Source organism: Ranitomeya imitator, chromosome 5 (assembly GCF_032444005.1).
Source record: "Ranitomeya imitator isolate aRanImi1 chromosome 5, aRanImi1.pri, whole genome shotgun sequence".
Lineage (NCBI taxonomy): Eukaryota > Metazoa > Chordata > Amphibia > Anura > Dendrobatidae > Ranitomeya > Ranitomeya imitator.
The window spans coordinates 439,773,645-439,798,600 of NC_091286.1; the positions used below are offsets into that span (position 1 = coordinate 439,773,645).

The 24,956-nt window shown below is 43.3% G+C and overlaps 1 protein-coding gene across 2 annotated transcripts in view; it reads right to left on the reverse strand.

Annotated features, from left to right (window-relative positions):
• Positions 1-24,956, reverse strand: part of LOC138638122 (probable cation-transporting ATPase 13A4) — a 492,614-nt gene that overhangs the window by 133,822 nt on the left and 333,836 nt on the right. For both annotated transcript variants that reach the window (XM_069727146.1, XM_069727145.1), the window contains exons 17-22: positions 20,854-20,971; positions 20,594-20,718; positions 20,118-20,281; positions 15,005-15,109; positions 10,938-11,017; positions 6,107-6,149 (exon numbers count right to left, since the gene is read on the reverse strand). In XM_069727146.1, the coding sequence (XP_069583247.1) occupies positions 6,107-6,149; positions 10,938-11,017; positions 15,005-15,109; positions 20,118-20,281; positions 20,594-20,718; positions 20,854-20,971 (635 nt within the window). The remainder of the gene's footprint in view (positions 1-6,106; positions 6,150-10,937; positions 11,018-15,004; positions 15,110-20,117; positions 20,282-20,593; positions 20,719-20,853; positions 20,972-24,956) is intronic.

Here is a 24,956-nt window from a genome sequence, read left to right on the forward strand (position 1 = left end):
GTGCTGCTCTACTTAACTCCACCTAGGGCTTTGATCCTGGCCTCCAGTCAATGTTCTAGTATTGGACCTGTTTCCTCCTGGATCGTTCCTGTGGCCTGCTGCTCTGCATAGCTAAGTTCTGCTTTGCTATTTTGTTTGCTATTTTTTCTGTCCAGCTTGTCTATTTGTTTGCTGGAAGCTCTGGGACGCAGAGGGTGTACCTCCGTGCCGTTAGTTCGGTAGGGAGGGTCTTTTTGCCCCCTTTGCGTGGTTTTTGTAGGGTTTTGTGTTGACCGCAAAGTTACCTTTCCTATCCTCGCTCTGTTCAGAAAGTCGGGCCTCACTTTGCTAAATCTATTTCATCTCTACGTTTGTCTTTTCATCTTAACTCACAGTCATTATATGTGGGGGCTGCCTTTTCCTTTGGGGTATTTCTCTGAGGCAAGGTAGGCTTATTTTCTATCTTCAGGCTAGCTAGTTTCTCAGGCTGTGCCGAGTTGCATAGGGAGCGTTAGGCGCAATCCACGGCTGCCTCTAGTGTTGTTGGAGAGGATTAGGGATTGCGGTCTGCAGAGTTCCCACGTCTCAGAGCTTGTTCTATGTTTTTGGGTTATTGTCAGATCACTGTATGTGCTCTGACCTTCATGTCCATTGTGGTACTGAATTACCTTTCATAACAGTACTGGAGGCCCAAAGTACTAATGATTCTCAATAGAGGGAAAAAAGAAGTTCTGAGACCATTTTTTTTTCTCTGCACTGTGTTTTGCCTTTTTTTCCCCTAGACATTTGGGTGGTTCAGGACACAGGTGTAGCAATGGACATTAAAGGTCTGTCTTCATGTGTGGATCAGCTCACGGCAAGAGTACAAAATATTCAAGACTTTGTGGTTCAGAATTCTATGTTAGAACCGAGAATTCCTATTCCTGATTTGTTTTTTGGAGATAGAACTAAATTTCTGAGTTTCAAAAATAATTGTAAACTATTTCTGGCTTTGAAACCTCGCTCCTCTGGTGACCCAGTTCAACAAGTTAGGATCATTATTTCTTTTTTACGTGGCGATCCTCAGGACTGGGCATTTTCTCTTGCGTCAGGAGATCCTGCATTAAGTAATATCGATGCGTTTTTCCTGGCGCTCGGGTTGCTGTACGATGAACCTAATTCAGTGGATCAGGCAGAGCTATGCTAGGCGTTGTGGGTTTTACTTGGAGCCCTTGCAGTGTCCTATTCCATTGAGAGGAATTGATGCTACGCCTTTGGCCAAGAATAAGCCTCAGTACTGGACCCAGCTGACCATGTGCATGGCTCCTGCACATCAGGAGGTTATTCGCTTTCTGGTGTTGCATAATCTGCATGATGTGGTCGTGTTGGGGTTGCCATGGCTACAAGTCCATAATCCAGTATTAGACTGGAAATCCATGCCTGTGTCCAGCTGGGGTTGTAAGGGGATACATGGTGATGTTCAATTTCTGACTATTTTGTCAGCCACCCCTTCTGAGGTTCCAGAGTTCTTGTCTGATTACCGGGATGTATTTGATGAGCCCACGTCCGATGCCCTACCTCCGCATAGGGATTGTGATTGTGCTATCGATTTGATTCCTGGTGGTAAATTCCCAAAAGGTCGACTGTTTAATTTGTCTGTGCCTGAGCACGCCGCTATGCGGAGTTATGTGAAGGAGTCCTTGGAGAAGGGGCATATTCGCCCATCATCGTCGCCATTAGGAGCAGGGTTCTTTTTTGTAGCCAAGAAGGATGGTTCACTGAGACCTTGTATAGATTACCGCCTTCTAAATAAGATCACGGTTAAATTTCAGTACCCCTTGCCGTTGTTATCTGATTTGTTTGCTCGGATTAAGGGGGCTAGTTGGTTCACCAAGATAGATCTTCGTGGTGCGTATAATCTTGTGCGTATTAAGCGAGGCGATGAATGGAAGACTGCATTTAATACGCCCGAGGGCCATTTTGAGTATCTAGTAATGCCATTCGGACTTGCCAATGCTCCATCAGTGTTTCAGTCCTTTATGCATGACATCTTCCGAGAGTACCTGGATAAATTCCTGATTGTGTACTTGGATGACATTTTGATCTTCTCGGATGATTGGGAGTCTCATGTGAAGCAGGTCAGAACGGTGTTTCAGGTCCTGCGTGCCAATTCTTTGTTTGTGAAGGGATCAAAGTGTCTCTTTGGTGTTCAGAAGGTTTCATTTTTGGGGTTCATCTTTTCCCCTTCTACTATCGAGATGGACCCTGTTAAGGTCCAAGCTATCCATGATTGGACTCAGCCGACATCTCTGAAAAGTCTGCAAAAGTTCCTGGGCTTTGCTAATTTTTATCGTCGCTTCATCTGCAATTTTTCTAGTATTGCTAAACCTTTGACCGATTTGACCAAGAAGGGTGCTGATGTGGTCAATTGGTCTTCTGCTGCTGTGGAAGCTTTTCAAGAGTTGAAGCGTCGTTTTTCTTCTGCCCCTGTGCTGTGTCAACCAGATGTTTCGCTTCCGTTCCAGGTCGAGGTTGATGCTTCTGAGATTGGAGCAGGGGCTGTTTTGTCGCAGAGAAGTTCTGATTGCTCGGTGATGAAACCATGCGCCTTCTTTTCCAGGAAGTTTTCGCCTGCTGAGCGAAATTATGATGTGGGCAATCGAGAGTTGCTGGCCATGAAGTGGGCATTCGAGGAGTGGCGTCATTGGCTTGAAGGAGCTAAGCATCGCGTGGTGGTCTTGACTGATCATAAGAACTTGACTTATCTCGAGTCCGCCAAGCGGTTGAATCCTAGACAGGCTCGTTAGTCGTTGTTTTTTGCCCGTTTTGACTTTGTGATTTCGTACCTTCCAGGCTCTAAAAATGTGAAGGCGGATGCTCTGTCTAGGAGTTTTGTGCCCGACTCTCCGGGTTTATCTGAGCCGGCGGGTATCCTCAAAGAGGGAGTAATTGTGTCTGCCATCTCCCCTGATTTGCGGCGGGTGCTGCAAAAATTTCAGGCTAATAAACCTGATCGTTGCCCAGCGGAGAAACTGTTTGTCCCTGATAGGTGGACGAATAAAGTTATCTCTGAGGTTCATTGTTCGGTGTTGGCTGGTCATCCTGGAATCTTTGGTACCAGAGAGTTAGTGGCTAGATCCTTTTGGTGGCCATCTCTGTCGCGGGATGTGCATACTTTTGTGCAGTCCTGTGGGATTTGTGCTCGGGCTAAGCCCTGCTGTTCTCGTGCCAGTGGGTTGCTTTTGCCCTTGCCGGTCCCGAAGAGGCCTTGGACACATATCTCTATGGATTTTATTTCAGATCTTCCCGTCTCTCAAAATATGTCAGTTATTTGGGTGGTCTATGATCGCTTCTCTAAGATGGTCCATTTGGTACCCTTGTCTAAATTGCCTTCCTCCTCTGATTTGGTGCCATTGTTCTTCCAGCATGTGGTTCGTTTACATGGCACTCCAGAGAATATCGTTTCTGACAGAGGTTCCCAGTTTGTTTCAAGGTTTTGGCGAGCCTTTTGTGGTAGGATGGGCATTGACTTGTCTTTTTCCTCGGCTTTCCATCCTCAGACTAATGGCCAGACCGAACGAACCAATCAGACCTTGGAAACATATCTGAGATGCTTTGTTTCTGCTGATCAGGATGACTGGGTGTCCTTTTTGCCTTTGGCTGAGTTCGCCCTTAATAATCGGGCCAGCTCGGCTACCTTGGTTTCGCCGTTTTTCTGCAACTCTGGGTTCCATCCTCGTTTCTCTTCAGGACAGGTTGAGTCTTCGGACTGTCCTGGTGTGGATACTGTGGTGGACAGGTTGCAGCAGATTTGGACTCATGTAGTGGACAATTTGACCTTGTCCCAGGAGAAGGCTCAACGTTTCGCTAATCGCAGACGCTGTGTGGGTCCCCGACTTCGTGTTGGGGATCTGGTTTGGTTATCTTCTCGTCATGTTCCTATGAAGGTTTCCTCTCCTAAGTTTAAACCTCGTTTCATTGGTCCGTATAGGATTTCTGAGGTTCTTAATCCTGTGTCTTTTCGTCTGACCCTTCCAGATTCTTTTTCCATACATAACGTATTCCATAGGTCATTGTTGCGGAGATACGTGGCACCTATGGTTCCATCTGTTGACCCTCCTGCCCCGGTTTTGGTGGAGGGGGAGTTGGAGTATATTGTGGAGAAGATTTTGGATTCTCGTGTTTCAAGACGGAAACTCCAGTATCTGGTTAAGTGGAAGGGTTATGCTCAGGAAGATAATTCCTGGGTCTTTGCCTCTGATGTCCATGCTCCCGATCTTGTTCGTGCCTTTCATGTGACTCATCCTGGTCGGCCTGGGGGCTCTGGTGAGGGTTCGGTGACCCCTCCTCAAGGGGGGGTACTGTTGTGAATTCTGTGGCAGAGCTCCCTCCTGTGGTCACAAGTGGTACTTCGGCTGATTCTCTCTGTGAGCTTCCGTTGGTGGAGGAAAGTGGTACTGCGGCTTCTGAGTTTCCTTCCTCAGGTGATGTGGTGAACTCGCTAGGTGCTGCTCTACTTAACTCCACCTAGGGCTTTGATCCTGGCCTCCAGTCAATGTTCTAGTATTGGACCTGTTTCCTCCTGGATCGTTCCTGTGGCCTGCTGCTCTGCATAGCTAAGTTCTGCTTTGCTATTTTGTTTGCTATTTTTCTGTCCAGCTTGTCTATTTGTTTGCTGGAAGCTCTGGGACGCAGAGGGTGTACCTCCGTGCCGTTAGTTCGGTAGGGAGGGTCTTTTTGCCCCCTTTGCGTGGTTTTTGTAGGGTTTTGTGTTGACCGCAAAGTTACCTTTCCTATCCTCGCTCTGTTCAGAAAGTCGGGCCTCACTTTGCTAAATCTATTTCATCTCTATGTTTGTCTTTTCATCTTAACTCACAGTCATTATATGTGGGGGCTGCCTTTTCCTTTGGGGTATTTCTCTGAGGCAAGGTAGGCTTATTTTCTATCTTCAGGCTAGCTAGTTTCTCAGGCTGTGCCGAGTTGCATAGGGAGCGTTAGGCGCAATCCACGGCTGCCTCTAGTGTTGTTGGAGAGGATTAGGGATTGCGGTCTGCAGAGTTCCCACGTCTCAGAGCTTGTTCTATGTTTTTGGGTTATTGTCAGATCACTGTATGTGCTCTGACCTCCATGTCCATTGTGGTACTGAATTACCTTTCATAACAGGCTTCTTTGTCAGCAGCGGATTATTGGGACTACTCCCCTTTCATTATTTAAACCCTCTCCTTCCATTTCCATTCCAGCTCTAGCATTTTTATCCCGTGCCTTATTTCTCTAGAATAAGTGATCATGGAGAAGCTGTTGTGTTCCTTTTGAAACCTGTGGAGTTCCATTTCTTTGTGTGGTTGTCTCCTGCCTGTCTCTTTCCCGCTGTTGTCTTACAATAGTAGAAAGACTACTGTATTGCTGTCCTTCACACTATCTGGAGCTAAGCCCAGGGTCAGCCAGGGCTTAGGCACGTGATGGTACACGGGGAGAAGGACCCACTTAGGGCGATCAGGTGAGTGTTTTCCTCTCACTATCGTCAGTGCCCCTCTTTTGCTGTTCTCCATCTCTTTGCCTCACACACCGGGCATCTCTCAGTAACATTTGTTATTTCAATTTTTGGGGAAAGTGGAGTTTGGAACTTTTGCTATGATACTGTTAGAGCAATGAGGCTAGAACTATCTGCTAGAGGAAATTGTCATGGTCAATTAATCAAAAGAATTTAAAAAATGGAATGAATGCCTTTTGTGAAGAATTATAATACAAATTTTATGCGATAAACTGCAAAGATGGGTTGATGATGCATAGATGTATTCCGATTCTGTGATACTGTGATATTTGAAGTCTGGAAGGAATGTTTGCCAACAATATGTCTTCTGTGTTATTGAAGAAAGGAGGGGTTATCTTCCACCGAATCAACATTGCAATACATTGGTTGAATTATGGACTTTTTTCAGGTTTACAGACTATATTACTATGTTTGTTATTGTTAACGGTGATTTTATTCATTACATAGGTCACTGTAGTATGACCCATATTTATTGATCAATATTAGGACATTATCCATATTATTTATGGATCATTCAATTCAGAATAAAAAACAAATGGAAGAACTTAATGAAAATCTAAGCATAAGTTATAAGAAAGAATTCTAAACGTTACTCACCCCGCAGTCATTTGCTCCATCACCACACATTCCAGCATAATAACTAAAGAAAATACATTGGATATGAATTTATTTCATATTTGTGTAATGTACTGTACATTTTTGCTAAGTTTATTCTTTAAAATCTTAAACATAAACCTGAGGTCCTTTGGCTTGGAACCACATGTGACGTGCAGGCTTATATTGTATGGCTTGTGGCTATCCGCCAGCTTGGTGCGTTAGTACCAGGATTAGCAAATAATTATGAGTAGCAGGTTTACAGATGGTGACTTTTGTGAGCAGCCCTGCACAGAACTGGATGCATATATACTGAATATACTGAAGAGAGATGATACTTCCAGTTAGAGGGCTGCTTGAGGCTAGATGTAATGGTGTGATGACTGTGCCTAATGCAAGAATGCCAAAAGGGAGCAAAGTGGAAACCTGTGGTTGTAAATATACTGCATATAAGGGAAGAGAAGAGATAAGGCTTTATTGAATTTCCTGTGAGGAAACTTTTGCTGTCCTTATATTGGGACTGGAGGGCTCTTGGCCCCACAATGGCGTAATTGGGAGGAGGGGTCCTGCTCAATGTGACTCACACTATACTGTATAGGGGAGCTGAATGTGGCTCGAGGTAAGAAAGGTTGTAGTCCTTTCATATACACATGTTCATTTACAGTATTATGGTATATTTACATCTTTCAGTAAAGCCATCTCATCTATGCAGTAATTGTTTTGCCATTTGAATATGCAGCTTTCATGTTCCCAGCAAAGTCATTCATTTTCTGAATATGTGTTAAAAGGTAAATTGCTAAAACATACAACCTCACATATAAGCTTGTTAACATCTATTTATATAATTGCCTTGTAATGCATTCATTTCCTGTTTTGTCTAGATGTCACCGTATCCCAGAATTCCAAGCAGAGGAAGTTCCCCAACCACCATATTGGGACACCCAAGTGATGGGTGTCTCAATATGGAAACTGATGCTGGTACCAACCTATTGTGCGGTCCCACATGCGGAACACCGTTGCACCACACACACTCTATACGCCGTACGCACACACGCACAGTCACACACTCTCACACTCACATGCTTACACTCTATATGCTGTACACACCACACACACTCACGCACTCTCACACTCTCACATACTCAGACACACACACACACTCACTCACATTCACACTCTCACACTCACACTTTCACACTCACACACACTCACACTCTCACACTCTATATTCTGTACACACCACGCACACACACACTCACACATTCTCACACACTCAGACACTCACACTCACACACTCACACTCTATATGCTGTACACACCACACACTCACACACTCTCACATACTCAGACACTCACACACACACACTCACACACAATCACTCACTCTCACATTCACACTCTCACATTCACAATCACACACACACTCACACTTTCACACTCACACACACTCACACTCTATATGCTGTACACACCACACACAAAATCACACACTCTCACACTCTCACATACTCAGACACTCACACACACTCAAACACACACTCACACCCACTCACACCCACACTCACTCACATTCACACTCTCACACACACTTTCATACTCACACACACACACACACTTACACTCACATTCACAATTTCACACTCACATTCACACACTCACACAGCCTCTTGCGCGGTACCACCAGCAGAACACATTCGCAAACATGCCACCGCCGGGATTAGCCAAATGATTCACTGACTGCCGCCATCTTTGTACAGGAGGAGTGCATACTGCATGCGCAGTTTTAATGTGACCGCCGTTATTTGTCTGCACAAAGATGGTAGCGGTCTGATTTACTGAGCCTGTGCGAATTACACGCAGGCGCAGTGAATCATTCAGCTGATCTCGCCGCAGATGCGCGACCTGTTTACAGGCAGAGGAAGCAGGTCACATTAACGGGGCTTTCCCATGAACGAAAGTTCATTTTAAAAATTGACTGTTTCTCACCATGTACGGAGAATACCACATCTCCTGGGCAGGGGAGGAAGCAAAAGATAATACTGACAATACAGCAGGGGATCACAGTGGATTCATTTTGTGTACTAAAATATTTCACTGACTGTTTTTAAAAAATATTTTACCTCCCGAAATGTATCCTCTGAGATCTCCTGCTGTAATGTCAGTATTGACTTTTACTCCTGCCCTGCCCAGGAGCTGCGGTATGTTCGGTACATGGTCAGACACAGATAATTTTTAAAATGAACTTTTGTTCGTGGGAAAACCATTTTAAAAGGCAAATATCAACATCAACATGGCTCCTCATAAAAAGTACGCCAATGACAATGAAAGGAAAGCAGCAAAGGAACAACATCGAAGACAACAAAGGGCAAGTGAGACTCTTGAAGAGCAACAGCATCGCTGTGACAAAAACAATGCATATCAGCGTAGGCGTAGGAGTCCCCTGATGCAAAAGTCATTAGATTATCACAGGATGCCTTTAGGAAACAACAGCGCCGCATGCCTGCCCCCATCATGACATTACCACCCTCTCGATGCGACAGCATCGGGCCTCCATCTACACCATGTTCCAAATTATTATGCAAATTATATTTTTCTCAGATTTTCCTAAATGGTCGGTGCAAATGACAGTCAGTCCAATAAATGTCATCACCCGTTAGCATATCCATCAAATTTTATTGAAGAAACCTCCCAATGATAACAGTATAGTCTCCAAAATGAATAAAAACTCAAAATGCACTGTTCCAAATTATTATGCACAGTAGAATTTCGAAACATTTGATTTGTTTTAAAGAACTGAAAATGCTCATTTGTGGAATTTGGAGGAGGTCACATTCACTGATCAAAAAAGCTATTTAACTCCAAAACATCCTAACAGGCCAAGTTACATGTTAACATAGGAACCCTTCTTTGATATCACCTTTACAATTCTTGCATTGAACTTGTGAGTTTTTGGAGAGTTTCTGCTTGTATTTCTTTGCATGAAGTCAGAATAGCCTCCCAGAACTGCTGTTTTGATGTGAACTGCCTCCCTCCCTCATAGATCTTTTGCTTGATGATACTCCAAAGGTTCTCTATAGGGTTGAGGTCAGGGGAAGATGGTGGCCATACCATGAGTTTATCTCCTTTTATGCCCATAGCAGCCAATGACTCAGAGGTATTCTTTGCAGCATGAGATGGTGCATTGTCCTGCATGAAGATGATTTTGCTCCTGAAGGCACGTTTCTGCTTTTTATACCATGGAAAAAAGTTGTCAGTCAGAAACTCTATATGCTTTGCAGAGGTCATTTTCACACCTTTAGGAACCTTTAAGGGACCTACCAGCTGTTTCCCCGTGATTCCGGCCCAAAACATGACTCCTCCACCTAATTGCTGACATCGCAGCCTTGTTGGGACATGGTGGCCATCCACCAACCAGCCACTACTCCATCCATCTGGACCATCTAGGGTTGCTTGACACTCATCCATAAATAAGACTGTTTAGAAATTAGTCTTCATGTATGTCTGGGCCCACTGCAACCGTTTCTGCTTGTGAACACTGTTTAGGGATGGCCGAATAGTAGGTTCATGCACCACAGCAAGCCTTTGAAGGATCCTACACCTTGAGGATCGAGGGACTCCAGAGACACAAACAGCTTCAAATAACTGTTTGCTGCTTTGTAATGGTATTTTGGCAGCTGCTCTCTTAATCCAATGAATTTGTCTGGCATAAACCTTCCTCATTTTGCCTTTTTCTGCATGAACTCTCTCTGTGCTCTGTTTCAGTCACAAATCTCTTCACAATATGATTACTCTTAAGTTTTCATAAAATATCTAATGTTTCATTTACTGTAAGGGTGTGTGTCCACGGTCCGTAATGATGGTGCTTTGGACAGAGCGGAAAACCTGCTCCGCCCAAAGTGCCGCCCCCTTCTGTACGTGCGGTGATTCCAGATGTGTTCATTGCACACATCCGGAATCTCCGCACCCCATACATAGGGCCATGTTATTTATTTTGTGGTGACGGAGCGTCGCTGCAAGGTAAACAGACAAGCTGTGCTCTAAAAAGACGTGCTGCATGTCCGGAAACGCAGGGCCACCAGATGTGTATTCGCACACATAGTGGAGACCGGATTTCCTAAAATCCCCTCCACTATGCTGTAACATCTGGATGCTGCGGGTTGAATGCTGCGGCTGTACACAGCGTTCAATCCACAGCTAATCCGGATGTAATCCTAAGCGTAGACACATAGCCTAATGCTTTTCAGCAGCAGAGATCCTTTTTATTTCCCAAATTGCTTGATGCCTGTGGCCTGCTTAATAATGTGGAACATCACTTTTAAGTAGTTTTCCTTTAATTAGAATCACCTGGAAAACTAATTAATAGTTATGAGCGAATATTCTCTTTACTCGAGATTTCTCGAGCACGCTCGGGTGTCCTCTGAGTGTTTTTTAGTGCTCGGAAATTTAGTTTTTATTGCCGCAGCTGAAAGATTTACATCTGTCAGCCAGCATAAGTACATGTGGGGGTTGCCTGATTGCTAGGGAATCCCCACATGTACTTATGCTAGCTAACAGATGTAAAACATTCAGCTGCGGCAATAAAAACTAAATCTCCGAGCACTAAAAAATACTCGGAGGACACCCGAGCGTGCTCGGGAAATCTCGAGTAACGAGTATATTTGCTCATCACTACTAATTATCACGTGTTTCAGATTGATTTCAGTGATCCATTGAGCCCTGAGACACAATACCATCCACGAGTTTATTTGAAAAACAAAACAATTTAATCTTTATGACACTTAAATCCAATTTGCATAATAATTTGGAACACAGTGTAGTTACTAAATAAACTTACTCTATTTTTTGTAATTCTTCAATAAGACTGGATTTTTGTCCTGGACTCATTCTAGCAAAAATTGTGCCTTTGAGAAGGATCTGTAAAATAATTATGTGTTATACTTAATACATAAATTATTGATGTAGCACAAAAAAGTTAAGTGTTTTTCATATTTAAACATTGCAGTCACTGGGCTGACGTTTCTTGTGGATAGGAACAAAATTATATTTTCAGGACAGCTGATTTAAAGAGGTTTTCCACTACTTTAACATTGATGACCTATCCTTGGGTGTCTTGTTTTTTTTAATAACTGTGGCTCATCTATTTTACTTGATTTAATTAAAGGTTGTGTTTTAGCTTCTCACATTTTGCTGGATATAAAGGTGCATTTCACAAAATTAGAATATCATCAAAAAAGATAATTTATTTCAGTTATTCAACACAAAAAGTGAAACTCATATATTATATAGAGTCTTTACAAACAGAGTGATCTATTACAAGTGTTTATTTCTGTTAATGTTGATTATGGCTTACAGTCAATGAAAAACAAAAAAGTCATTGTCTCAGTAAATTAGAATACCTTATAATACCAGCTTGAAAAAAATGATTTTAAAATCCAAAATGTTGGCCTACTAAAATGTATATTCAGTAAATGCACTCAATACTTGGTCGGGGCTCCTTTGGCAATTACTGCATCAATGTTATGTGGCATGGATGCGATCAGTCTGTGGCACTGCTGAGGTGTTATGGAAGCCCAAGTTGCTTTGATAGCAGCATTCAACTTGTCTGCATTGTTGGGTCTGGTGTCTCATCTTCCTCTTTACAATATCCAATAGATTATCTATGGGGTTAAGGTCAGGTGAGTTTGCTGGGAATCAAGCACAGTGATACTGTTGTTTTTAAACCAGGTATTGGCACTTTTGGCACTGTGGACAGGTGCTGCGTCCTGCTGGAGAATGAAATTTCCATCTCCAAAAAGCTTGTCTGCAAAGGAAAGCATTAAGTGCTATAAAGTTTCCTGGCAGACAGCTGTGCTGACTTTGGTCTTGAACCATCACTGATTGTGGAAACTTCACACTAGACCACAAGCAGCTTGGGTTGCCTGTCTCTCCATTTTTCCTCCAGACTCTGTGACCTTGATTTCTAAGGTCTAGTGTGAAGCATCAGTCAGGCTTTGGGAGCCATGTCATCTGCTGGTGTAGGCCCACTGTGTTTTATCAAGACCAAAGTCAGTGCAGCCCTCTATCAGGAGATTTTAGAGCACTTCATGCTTTCTTCTGCCGACAAGCTTTTTGGAGATGGAAATTTCATTCTCCAGCAGGATTGTCTCATGTTCACACTGCCAAAGTACCAATTCTTGGTGTAAAAACAACAGTATCACTATGCTTGATTGGCCACCAAACTCTTCTGACTTTAACCCCATAAAGAATGTATGGGGTATTGTCAAGAGGAAGATGAGAGACATCAGACCCAACAATGCAGACGAGCTGATGGCTACTATCAAAGCAACCTGGGCTTCCATAATATCACAGCAGTGCCACAGACTGATCGCCTCCATGCCATAAATATTTCAGTAGGCTAACATTTCGGATTTTAAAATCATTTTTCAATCTGGTGTTATAAAGTATTCTAATTTACTGAGATAATGTCTTTTGGGTTTTCTTTGGCTGCAAGCCATAATTTACATTAACAGAAATAAACACTTGAAATACAGCAGTCTGATTGTATTGACTCTATATAATATACGAGTTTCACTTTTTGTATTGAAGAACTGAAGTAGATTAACTTTTTGATGACATTCTAATTTTGTGAGATGCACCTGTATAAGGATAGAAAGACATAAACCACAGTATAATGTATTATTACAGCACTTCAGAACATAGATAATGGAAGTGGTAGTCTCAGTCTATGAATAATAATACACAGATTCAAGTACTAGGGAGGTGCAGGACCTGTAGAGTCTTTTTGACTGTGTTGACTGATCTGTGAAATACTACATTTCAGCACTTTCATAATGCCAGTTTTTTTCATTCTTGATGAACTACAGAAAAATGGAAAAATTAAAGAACTCTCAGGTTTAATTTTTCTAGCTTAAGAAAAATACTGAAAACAAGGATTGACTGGCACGAAAAGTATTATTCACGACTTGTGAAGCAGACAAGCCATAAGCTATATCATTTTTTGCATTTCTTTTGCACCTTTCTATTTGTAAAGTTTGCAAAGTTGTTTTCTTTTTTCTTTAATTTATTTACCTTTTTATTTATTTTAAAGACAAATTAAAAACCTCAACATTTCAGAAATCTATAACTAAATGGCTACCTCACAAAATTTGATAGTAAAATAGTCCAATATTTGATTCATAAATGCCTCCTGAATACAGTATCATGTTACAGGCGTTTGCTTTTGGGACATGAGTAAGCCTATGTAGCTTTCCTTGTCATATCCTTTATGGTAAAGGTCTAAGGGGGTATTCTTTTTTTAAGTTTTAATCTTTAAAAAATTAACCATCTTAATTTTTGAATATATGTTCTACTAGTCCAATTTTGCAACTGTATGCACAACAACGATACTGTTTGACTTTTGTTGCACCTTACTTTCTGTGTGTATGCAACAATATAGATTTTTTGGGCTAAAGATTTTTTTCAAGAGAGAAGATAGTGTAAAGGTACCGTCACACTAAGCGACGCTGCAGCGATACCGACAACGATCTGGATCGCTGCAGCGTCGCTGTTTGGTCGCTGGAGAGCTGTCACACAGACCGCTCTCCAGCGACCAACGATGCCGGTAACCAGGGTAAACATCGGGTTACTAAGCGCAGGGCCGCGCTTAGTAACCCGATGTTTACCCTGGTTACCAGCGTAAAAGTAAAAAAAACAACCACTACATACTTACCTTCCGCTGTCTGTCCTCGGCGCTGGGCTTCTCTGCTCTGGCTGTGAGCGCCGGGCAGCTGGAAAGCAGAGCGGTGACGTCACCGCTCTGCTTTCCTGCCGCTGTGCTCACAGCCAGAGCAGAGAAGCACAGCGCCGAGGACAGACGGCGGAAGGTAAGTATGTAGTGGTTGTTTTTTTTACTTTAACGATGGTAATCAGGGTAAACATCGGGTTACTAAGCTCGGCCCTGCGCTTAGTAACCCGATGTTTACCCTGGTTACCAGCAAAGACATCGCTGAATCGGCGTTACACACGCTGATTCAGCGATGTCAGCGGGACGTCCAGCGACGAAACAAAGTTCTGGACTTTATGCCCCGACCAGCGATATCACAGCAGGGGCCTGATCGCTGCTGCGTGTCACACTGGGCGATATCGCTAGCCAGGACGCTGCAACGTCACGGATCGCTAGCGATATCGTCTAGTGTGACGGTACCTTAAGGCTGTGTGCACACGTTGCAGATTTTTTGCTATAAAACGCTATAAAAACGCGAAAAAAATGCATACATTATGCATCCCATCATTTAGAATGCATTCCGCAATTTTTGTGCACATGATACGTTCTTTTCCGCGAAAAAAATGCATCGCGGTAATAAAACGCAGCATGTTCATTAATTTTGCTGATTTTTTGCAGATTTCCCGCTATATTATTGCATTGGGAACCTCCGGAAAAATCCGCAAAAAACGCACCAAAAACGCGGTAAAAACGCGGTTAAAAAACGCAGTAAAATCGTGGTAAAAACGCATGCAGATTTCTTGCAGAAAATATCTGGTTTTGCACAGGAAATTTCTGCAAGAAATCCTGAACATGTGCACATAGCCTAATAGAAACAGTAATATATATATACGGTATATTGCTGGTGCTGTGAGTTGTGACTGTAGGGGCAATGAAGGGCTAATCTCTTGATGGGAATCAGATGGCAGGGCGAGCAGCTCTGGCTATTTTCCATGAAGAGGCAACTTTCAACCAAATCAGGGATGACTATGATGATGATGATTCTGTGGTGGACAAGACCTGGAAACCAGTTAGGGGAACTACTATTATACAGCCATGAGTAATGTCCTTCTCTTGATATATTTATGGCGTGAACACAGCCTAAGCTATTATTTCTATATTGAGAACTGTGCAAGTGATGCAAATGTTGTTATACTCACTTTAGGAAGTAATTCATAGAAATGATTTACAATAACTTTATATGATTTTCCAGTCATAGCAAAATGAAAACTCTGTTTTGCGTCACAGATGCTGATACATGAGTCCTGGATATGGAGATAAACAACAAATATTAATGATCAACTTGGCAAGAAAATCTTTTGAAAACTTTAATTTTATTTAATTTAATTTACTGGCTTTGCTGAAGTCTTCCCCAAAAATCAGATTTGCAGCAGATCAATTCACCAAGAATTTCAAGTATCCAATCACCCAGAGAAGACGTGAATAACACTCAGGTCCTTTAGCCCCTGTGCCCAATCCCTTAGGGTACCGTCACACAGTGGCATTTTGATCGCTACGACGGCACGATCGGTGACGCTCCAGCATCGTAACAATATCGCTCCAGCGTCGTAGACTGCTGTCACATTTTGCAATGTATGACGCTGGAGCGATAATTTCATGACGTATTTGCGATGTAGAAGCCGTTGGTTACTATGCGCACATCGTATACAATATCGTGCACACCTTTTGTTACACCATGCGATCATGTCGCCACAGCGGGACACTAGACGATGAAAGAAAGTTTCAAACGATCTGCTATGACGTACGATTCTCAGCGGGGTCCCTGATCGCAGGAGCGTGTCAGACACTGCGAGATCGTAACTATATCGCTGGAACGTCACGAATCGTGCCGTCGTAGCGATCAAAATGCCACTGTGTGACGGTACCCTTAGTAATGTCAAAGTGACCTCAACATGTTTGCCTATGTGTAAATGGAGGGTAAGCAGTCTTTACTGCTCTGCTATCACTAACATCACCTGCACAGATCCCCAATTTGATGGCAAAAGCCACTCAGTGCCGCTGACCTCACCAATTAGCTTCAGCACCGTTGACCTCATGTCAGTACTGCAGATATAAACAGTCACTAGGAACAGGGCCGGCGTCAGCACCCGGCATCCCGGGCAAATGCCGGGGCCCTGGGGAGAGAGGGGGGCCCACTCATGCTGTCATAGATACAGCTGGGAGAGCAGAGCAGGGGGAGATAACATGCTCTCTCCCCCCACAAAGTCACTGCTGGCTGCGTTCTCTTAACCCCTATGTGCCAGCTCTGACACAAGCATCTTCTCACTCAGTCAGTGCAGCCAGGCAGGCACACATAGGGGTTAACAGAAGGCAGCCAGTGTGACATTGTGGGCGGAGAGAGCACGTTCTCTGCTCTCCCCCCTGGCTGGCTGCAGACAGTGCTGAAGTTTATCAGGCAGATTCCGGAGGAGCTCCGTCCTACCAGTGCCTGAGTGCAAAGGTATCCAGCAGTGGTTGCAGTTGTGGCTCAGTCTGCTGTCTGTCTCCGCTGCCTAAAAATGTGGGTGATGTCTGGAGGAGCAGCTGGTGGGGTGCAGCCTGCAATCTGCAGCCACCCAGCTCTCCCAGAATACATGCATGCTGCACCAAACCTGCACCAGTGGGGTAGGAAGAAGCTTAACCCCTTCCCATCTGTATGAAGGTTATTGCTGAACCTTAAAGATAACAATCCGACTCGCATAAATGGGGTTAACCAGATGCCAGGAGGAAGGGGAGCTGCTGCCATGGATAAATCTGAGCTGTGGGCTGTAGGTTGGGGCCCCGTGGCCCCAGGCTGGTGACTGGAGGGACTCTGCCCAGTGCTGGCATGTGGGTGATTTCTGCTCCGGAGTCTCAGCTTCTCTCCTCCACATCACACTGTGCAGTCACAGCAACATTGGTTGTGTCTGTCCAGGTCCCAGCAGCTGCCACTGCTCCCACCAAGGACATGGCATCACTTAACCCTTCCCCTGCAGCCACCGGCAACAAATCCACATTATTCCTTGATTAAATCAGGTTCCAACCAAATAGAGGAGCAGACATTTCCTGCTGCCATTAGGGTCCGGGAGGGGGTGACATTCGCTGCCCTGCTACTGTGTAGTGGGGGGTGACAAGTGTAACATGGGGTAACGATGACAGAGAAATGCACAGGATAATAGTGAGCACGACAGAGGGCAGTGTATGGTATGGAGCAGTCAGGGGGTGGGCTGCAGGATCCCCCCATACTGTACATGACTACTCAGGACAGGGAGGTGTTTAATGAGCTTCTAATGACGGGGCACTAATTGGGTCATTAGGGTTTGTGGAAAGGATTCAGCATCAGGTCCCTCATTAATGCCCGAGCCGCCTGTTACTTTGTAGCACAGATCTGTTGGGGCCGCAAAACCAAACAACGTTGTTTATGTAGAAAAGTCTTTGTTTCATAGAAAAACTCAAAACAGAAAAGCACCTCTCCTGTATATATACACTGCACAGCACCTTTCCTCCTGTATATATACACTGCACAGCACCTTTCCTCCTATATATACACTGCAGACTTTACAATAGCTGTCACTCATGTAAGAAGCGAAATCTGGCATTGTACTATACATTTCTCTGCCGTATCTGTGCATCATAAATCGGGGTATGTGTTAAAGGGGGGGGGGCCCACTGAGACTCTTTCGCCCGGGGCCCTCGAAAACCTGGAGCCGGCCCTGACTAGGAACAGCAGCGGAGACTCATTGCTGGACTCTGGAATGTTTAGTAATGCAGCCTGGGACACAAGGTTTATTAAATTGTAAAATGCCTTTAATATACCATAAGGTAGTGTGACCATAATTATTTTCCATTGAATAAGAAAATGCATTGGTTTAGCCATTGATGGAATCTCTATGTAGAGCCTAATCAAGGATGGACTGACTAACTAGAAGTCTAGTACATCCAACATCATGTTCATACAGAGTATTTGTTATATCTGATTAAGAAATTTACACTTTCAAATACATTTAATGCTTAAAGGTAATCTGTCAGCATGTTTTTCTATATAACCTAGCCTAGATAACCTATCTAGGTTAAGAAATGGGCTTTTAATCAGGGTTATTTGGATGTTATGGGTTGTCATTATGATTTAAAAAGAGAAAACACAGTAGTTAGTCAATAAATGGTTTCACCCAACCACTAACCATGAGTGGAGAATAAGATTTGGTACTATCATTCATATTCTCTGAAAAAAGGCCAAGAAAACAAAAATTTTGCTGGGGTATGTAAACTTTTGAGCACAACTGTATGTGGTCTATCTGGGAAAATCACTAACAGAACATGTACATGATTGTACATGATTCACAGACATCTGTATTAAGACTAAAACACTTTTACATGGGTCAAAAATCAACCCTGATGAATGTTTGTAGGAATTTTGGTTCTGATTATCGACTCAAGTAAAAATATCACCAAGCAACCAGCAAATGCAAATCTACTTGTTCACCGGCTGATCACATCTTTCATAAAGCCTTCAAAACAATCATCATCGGCAATATATCTCCCTATTTAAACAGGGGATCTGCTCACGACAATCTGCTGTCTGGGGAACGAACAATTGTAATGACAATTGTCCCCATACAGATTGCATCCGATTGTATAAAATAACTTTTAAATTACATAATCATTGATCGATGATCTTTATGGGCAGACATCTGTGAAAAGGACCCTCAGAAACCAATAAAGTCTACACATTGTGGATTTGTCTTGTCACGCCTATAATAGTAGGTTGCACCTGAAATGCATTTTCATACACCAAAAATGTCATAGCGGCCAACTGCAGTTTTTTAATACTTTAAAGGGAACCTGTCACCCCAAAATTGAAGATGAGCTAAGCCCACCAGCATCAGGGGCTTATCTATAGCATTCTATAATGCTGTAGATAAGCCCCCGATGTATCCTGAAAGATGAGAAAAAGAGGTTAGATTATACTCACCTGGGGAGCGGTCCGGTCTGATGGGCGTCGCGGTCCGGTCCGGGGCCTCCCATCTTCTTACGATCACGTCCTCTTCTTGTATTCACAATGTGGCTCCGGCGCAGGCGTACTTTGTCTGCCCTGTTGAGGGCATAGCAAAGTACTGCAGTGTGCAGGCACCGGGAAAGGTCAGAGAGGCCTGCGCACTGCCCTCAACAGGGCAGACAAAGTACGCCTGCGTCGGAGCCGCTGCGTGAAGACCATTGGATCGCACCTTAGCGGGACCGCCCCCTGGGTGAATATAAACTAACCTCTTTTTCTCATCTTTCAGGATACATCGGGGGCTTATCTATAGCATTCCAGAATGCTTTAGATAAGCCCCTGATGCTGGTGGGCTTAGCTTATCTTCAATTTTGGGGGTGACAGATTCCCTTTAAAGGGAATCTGTCACCAGGATTTTGCGACATAATCTGAGATCAGTATGATATAAGGTCAGACACACTGATTCATGCAATTTATCATGTAATGGTTTTCCTGCTATATTTTTAATAAAATCACATTTTTTTAGCAGTAGATTATAATTAGAGGAATAGTAAACCTGCTGCCATATAGTCCTCCATATTCATAAGCTCAGTGCAAGCCCACCCCACCACTGATTGGCAGCTGTCTGTGCACACTGTATATGGGTAGAGAGCTGCCAATCAGTGATGTGGGAAGGGTTATTCACAGCTCATCATTCTGAGAAGTGATAAATCTGCAATAGGTAAAATAGTAATTTTATCAAAAATATAGCAAGCAGACCATTAAGTGATATATTGCAGGAATCAGTTTCTCTGCCCCTATTGCAGTCTGCTCTCAGATGGGGTTGCAAAAACCAGGTGATAGATCCCTTTAAAGGGAATCTGTCTCCTCCTGTATGCTTTACTATGGGTAAACATGTAATTGAATGGTTAAAGTGAACCTTTCAGCAGGAATTTGCTCAGTAAATGACAGATACTGTCAGATTGGTGGCGTTATACTGATTAAAATGATGCCTTGGTTGATGAAATATTGTGTGGAAAAAAATTTACATTCATCAAAATGGCTGCGACTTTATCATGATACAAGAGCAAATATGCATTTATTGGTAATCCCAAGGTCTCTATTCAAATTTGACTGATATTAGGTTTCAAGAAAATATCTTCTGCAAATTGCCTCTTCTGAGAAAAAGAGGACTTAAACTCTATAGTGCCTTAGTATCTTTCAGTAGCAATGACTCCCAATTATAAATGTCAGTTCTGTAAGAAGACTTTGGGACTTTATTGGTACACGAATAAGTGGTAACTTAAAATACTGGGCCATACCTGTGGAGCATTACTCTTGTCTTGGATCTTCTCAGTACTTCCCCAAGTAATTGATGCAGGATAACTTCCTTCTGGAGCATTGGCTTCTATGACAATCAACTCACTCCCTGGAGGAATCATGCCTGAAGCTTTCCCAATAGTACAAGCAGTCTGGAGGTTGTCACCTAAGAAAAACAACTGCAAGTAAATAGAATGTCCTGCTTGCTCCTTTCTCCGTCTCTGCTGATGTGCTGTAATCGTTTAGCCAAAAGAACATGGCTTGAATGCAATCCAGAGGATAGAAATGTATCTTATTTTTTTCGTTCTATATTATTTGCTTCAGTAGATAACACATTAGACAATTGACAAATATTACATAATATAATATTCAATGGCACCACACTGACACTTCTTCAAGCCAATCACATCAAATAATGAGCCATTCTTATAATACCGTATATCTTTATTAGATTTGTAGTAGTAAAATACAAATGTACCAGTTATCATGACAGTCCTTATTTTGGCTTCTGTAAGTTCCTGAATCACCGGTTTTGTCTGAGGTTTTAATTTATTTTCCATTATAAGAAATCCAAGAAACACTAAATCAGACTCTACTTCTTCCCTAAGAAAACATAATAAGAATGAATGAGTAAATAAATAAATAAAATGATATGGAAAGTACTGATAATATGTTAAGACAAAAATCATTTCTGACAAACGTAAAAAGCTTATAATTACTCGCATTGTATTACTTTACCTTTCTAAGCTTTCTATGATCTGGGCATTATTTGTAGCTAGCGTCTTGTATGCCAGCGCAATCACTCGGAAACCTTGTAAAGTATAATGTTCAAGTTCTCTGTGGTAATTTAGTGGCACTGCACAACAAAAAAAATTATTTTGGAGTTATTAACATTAAAGATGTTATTTCTGATCGATTTTCCCATATACTAATTTGCATTATCACAGGCCCCATGATATTTCTACACAATGATATCTGATCTTGATTGGCCTGCACAGTTCATATTGAAGATCAATAAATAATGTACCGTATTCAATCATTTAATATTGTATTTATCTATACAGAATTGGTAAAAATAAAAACTTTGATTTATTGAATTTATTAAACTGAAAGCTATATACAGTTGAAACCAGAAGTTTACATTCACTATATAAAAAGACACATATGCATGTTTTTCTCAATATCTGACATGAAATCAGAATAAACCTTTCCCATTTTAGGTCAATTAGGATTACCATAATCTATAAATATAGAACTCAAAATCTGTAGTAGCCCACTCAATACAAATCCAAAGATCTCCCCCGATTTGGGTGAAATTTGGCACACCCACTCTCCACCCACAGGAGCAGAATACTGCACACGTTACATCTCGCTAGCGTCCCCCTGTCATGAGATTGGGGCCCCAAAGTTAGGCCCTATACATATAATGGGGAAATTGTTGTGATAGGCAATTCAGCACTACAATGGACATAGCGGTCAGAGCACATACAGTGATCTGACAATAACCCAAAATCATAGAACGAGCTCTGAGACGTGGGAACTCTGCAGAACGCAATCCCTAATCCTCTCCAAACAACACTAGAGGCAGCCGTGGATTGCACCTAACTCTGCCTATGCAACTCGGCACAGCTTGAGAAACTAACTAGCCTGAAGATAGAAAATAAGCCTACCTTGCCTCAGAGAAATACCCCAAAGGAAAAGGCAGCCCCCCACATATAATGACTGTGAGTTAAGATGAAAAGACAAACGTAGGGATGAAATAGATTCAGCAAAGTGAGGCCCGACTTTCTTAACAGAGAGAGGATAGGAAAGGTAACTTTGCGGTCTACACAAAACCTTAAAGAAAACCACGCAAAGGGGGCAAAAAGACCCTCCGTACCGAACTAACGGCACGGAGGTACACCCTTTGCGTCCCAGAGCTTCCAGCAAAACAATTAGACAAGCTGGACAGAAAAAATAGCAAACAAATAGCAAAGAAGAACTTAGCTATGCAGAGCAGCAGGCCACAGGAATGATCCAGGGAAAAACAAGTCCAACACTGGAACATTGACAGGAAGCCAGGATCAAAGCATTAGGTGGAGTTAAGTAGAGCAGCACCTAACGACCTCACCAAATCACCTGAGGGAGGAAACTCAGAAGCCGCAGTACCACTTTCCTCCACCAACGGAAGCTCACAGAGAGAATCAGCCGAAGTACCACTTGTGACCACAGGAGGGAGCTCTGCCACAGAATTCACAACAGTACCCCCCCCTTGAGGAGGGGTCACCAAACCCTCACCAGAGCCCCCAGGCCGACCAGGATGAGCCACATGAAAGGCACGAACAAGATCGGGAGCATGGACATCAGAGGCAAAAACCCAGGAATTATCTTCCTGAGCATAACCCTTCCATTTAACCAGATACTGGAGTTTCCGTCTTGAAACACGAGAATCCAAAATCTTCTCCACAATATACTCCAACTCCCCCTCCACCAAAACTGGGGCAGGAGGGTCAACAGATGGAACCATAGGTGCCACGTATCTCCGCAACAATGACCTATGGAATACGTTATGTATGGAAAAAGAATCTGGAAGGGTCAGACGAAAAGACACAGGATTAAGAACCTCAGAAATCCTATACGGACCAATGAAACGAGGTTTAAACTTAGGAGAGGAAACCTTCATTTGAATATGACGAGAAGATAACCAAACCAGATCCCCAACACGAAGTCGGGGACCCACACAGCGTCTGCGATTAGCGAAACGTTGAGCCTTCTCCTGGGACAAGGTCAAATTGTCCACTACATGAGTCCAAATCTGCTGCAACCTGTCCACCACAGTATCCACACCAGGACAGTCCGAAGACTCAACCTGTCCTGAAGAGAAACGAGGATGGAACCCAGAATTGCAGAAAAATGGCGAAACCAAGGTAGCCGAGCTGGCCCGATTATTAAGAGCGAACTCAGCCAAAGGCAAAAAGGACACCCAATCATCCTGATCAGCAGAAACAAAGCATCTCAGATATGTTTCCATGGTCTGATTGGTTCGTTCGGTCTGGCCATTAGTCTGAGGATGGAAAGCCGAGGAAAAAGACAAGTCAATGCCCATCCTACCACAAAAGGCTCGCCAAAACCTCGAAACAAACTGGGAACCTCTGTCAGAAACGATATTCTCTGGAATGCCATGTAAACGAACCACATGCTGGAAGAACAATGGCACCAAATCAGAGGAGGAAGGCAATTTAGACAAGGGTACCAGATGGACCATCTTAGAAAAGCGATCACAGACCACCCAAATGACTGACATCTTTTGAGAAACGGGAAGATCTGAAATAAAATCCATAGAGATATGTGTCCAAGGCCTCTTCGGGACCGGCAAGGGCAAAAGCAACCCACTGGCACGAGAACAGCAGGGCTTAGCCCGAAATCCCACAGGACTGCACAAAAGTACGCACATTCCGCGACAGAGATGGCCACCAAAAGGATCTAGCCACTAACTCTCTGGTACCAAAGATTCCAGGATGACCAGCCAACACCGAACAATGAACCTCAGAGATAACTTTATTGGTCCACCTATCAGGGACAAACAGTTTCTCCGCTGGACAACGATCAGGTCTATTAGCCTGAAATTTTTGCAGCACCCGCCGCAAATCAGGGGAGATGGCAGACACAATTACTCCTTCCTTGAGGATACCCGCCGGCTCAGACAAACCCGGAGAGTCGGGCACAAAACTCCTAGACAGAGCATCCGCCTTCACATTTTTAGAGCCCGGAAGGTACGAAATCACAAAGTCAAAACGGGCAAAAAACAGCGACCAACGAGCCTGTCTAGGATTCAACCGCTTAGCAGACTCGAGATAAGTCAAGTTCTTATGATCAGTCAATACCACCACGCGATGCTTAGCTCCTTCAAGCCAATGACGCCACTCCTCGAATGCCCACTTCATGGCCAGCAACTCTCGGTTGCCCACATCATAATTTCGCTCAGCAGGCGAAAACTTCCTGGAAAAAAAAGCGCATGGTTTTATCACTGAGCAATCAGAACCTCTCTGCGACAAAACAGCCCCTGCTCCAATCTCAGAAGCATCAACCTCGACCTGGAACGGAAGAGAAACATCTGGTTGACACAACACAGGGGTAGAAGAAAAACGACGCTTCAACTCTTGAAAAGCTTCCACAGCAGCAGAAGACCAATTGACCAAATCAGCACCCTTCTTGGTCAAATCGGTCAATGGTTTGGCAATACTAGAAAAATTGCAGATGAAGCGACGATAAAAATTAGGAAAGCCCAGGAACTTTTGCAGACTTTTCAAAGATGTCGGCTGAGTCCAATCATGGATGGCTTGGACCTTAACAGGATCCATCTCGATAGTAGAAGGGGAAAAGATGAACCCCAAAAATGAAACCTTCTGCACACCAAAGAGACACTTTGATCCCTTCACAAACAAAGAATTAGCACGCAGGACCTAAAAAACCATTCTGACCTTCTTCACATGAGACTCCCAATCATCCGAGAAGATCAAAATGTCATTCAAGTACACAATCAGGAATTTATCCAGGTACTCTCGGAAGATGTCATGCATAAAGGACTGAAACACTGATGGAGCATTGGCAAGTCCAAATGGCATCACTAGATACTCAAAATGACCCTCGGGCGTATTAAATGCAGTTTTCCATTCATCGCCTCGCCTGATACGCACCAGATTATACGCACCACGAAGATCTATCTTGGTGAACCAACTAGCCCCCTTAATCCGAGCAAACAAATCAGATAACAATGGCAAGGGGTACTGAAATTTAACCGTGATCTTATTTAGAAGGCGGTAATCTATACAAGGTCTCAGCGAACCATCCTTCTTGGCTAC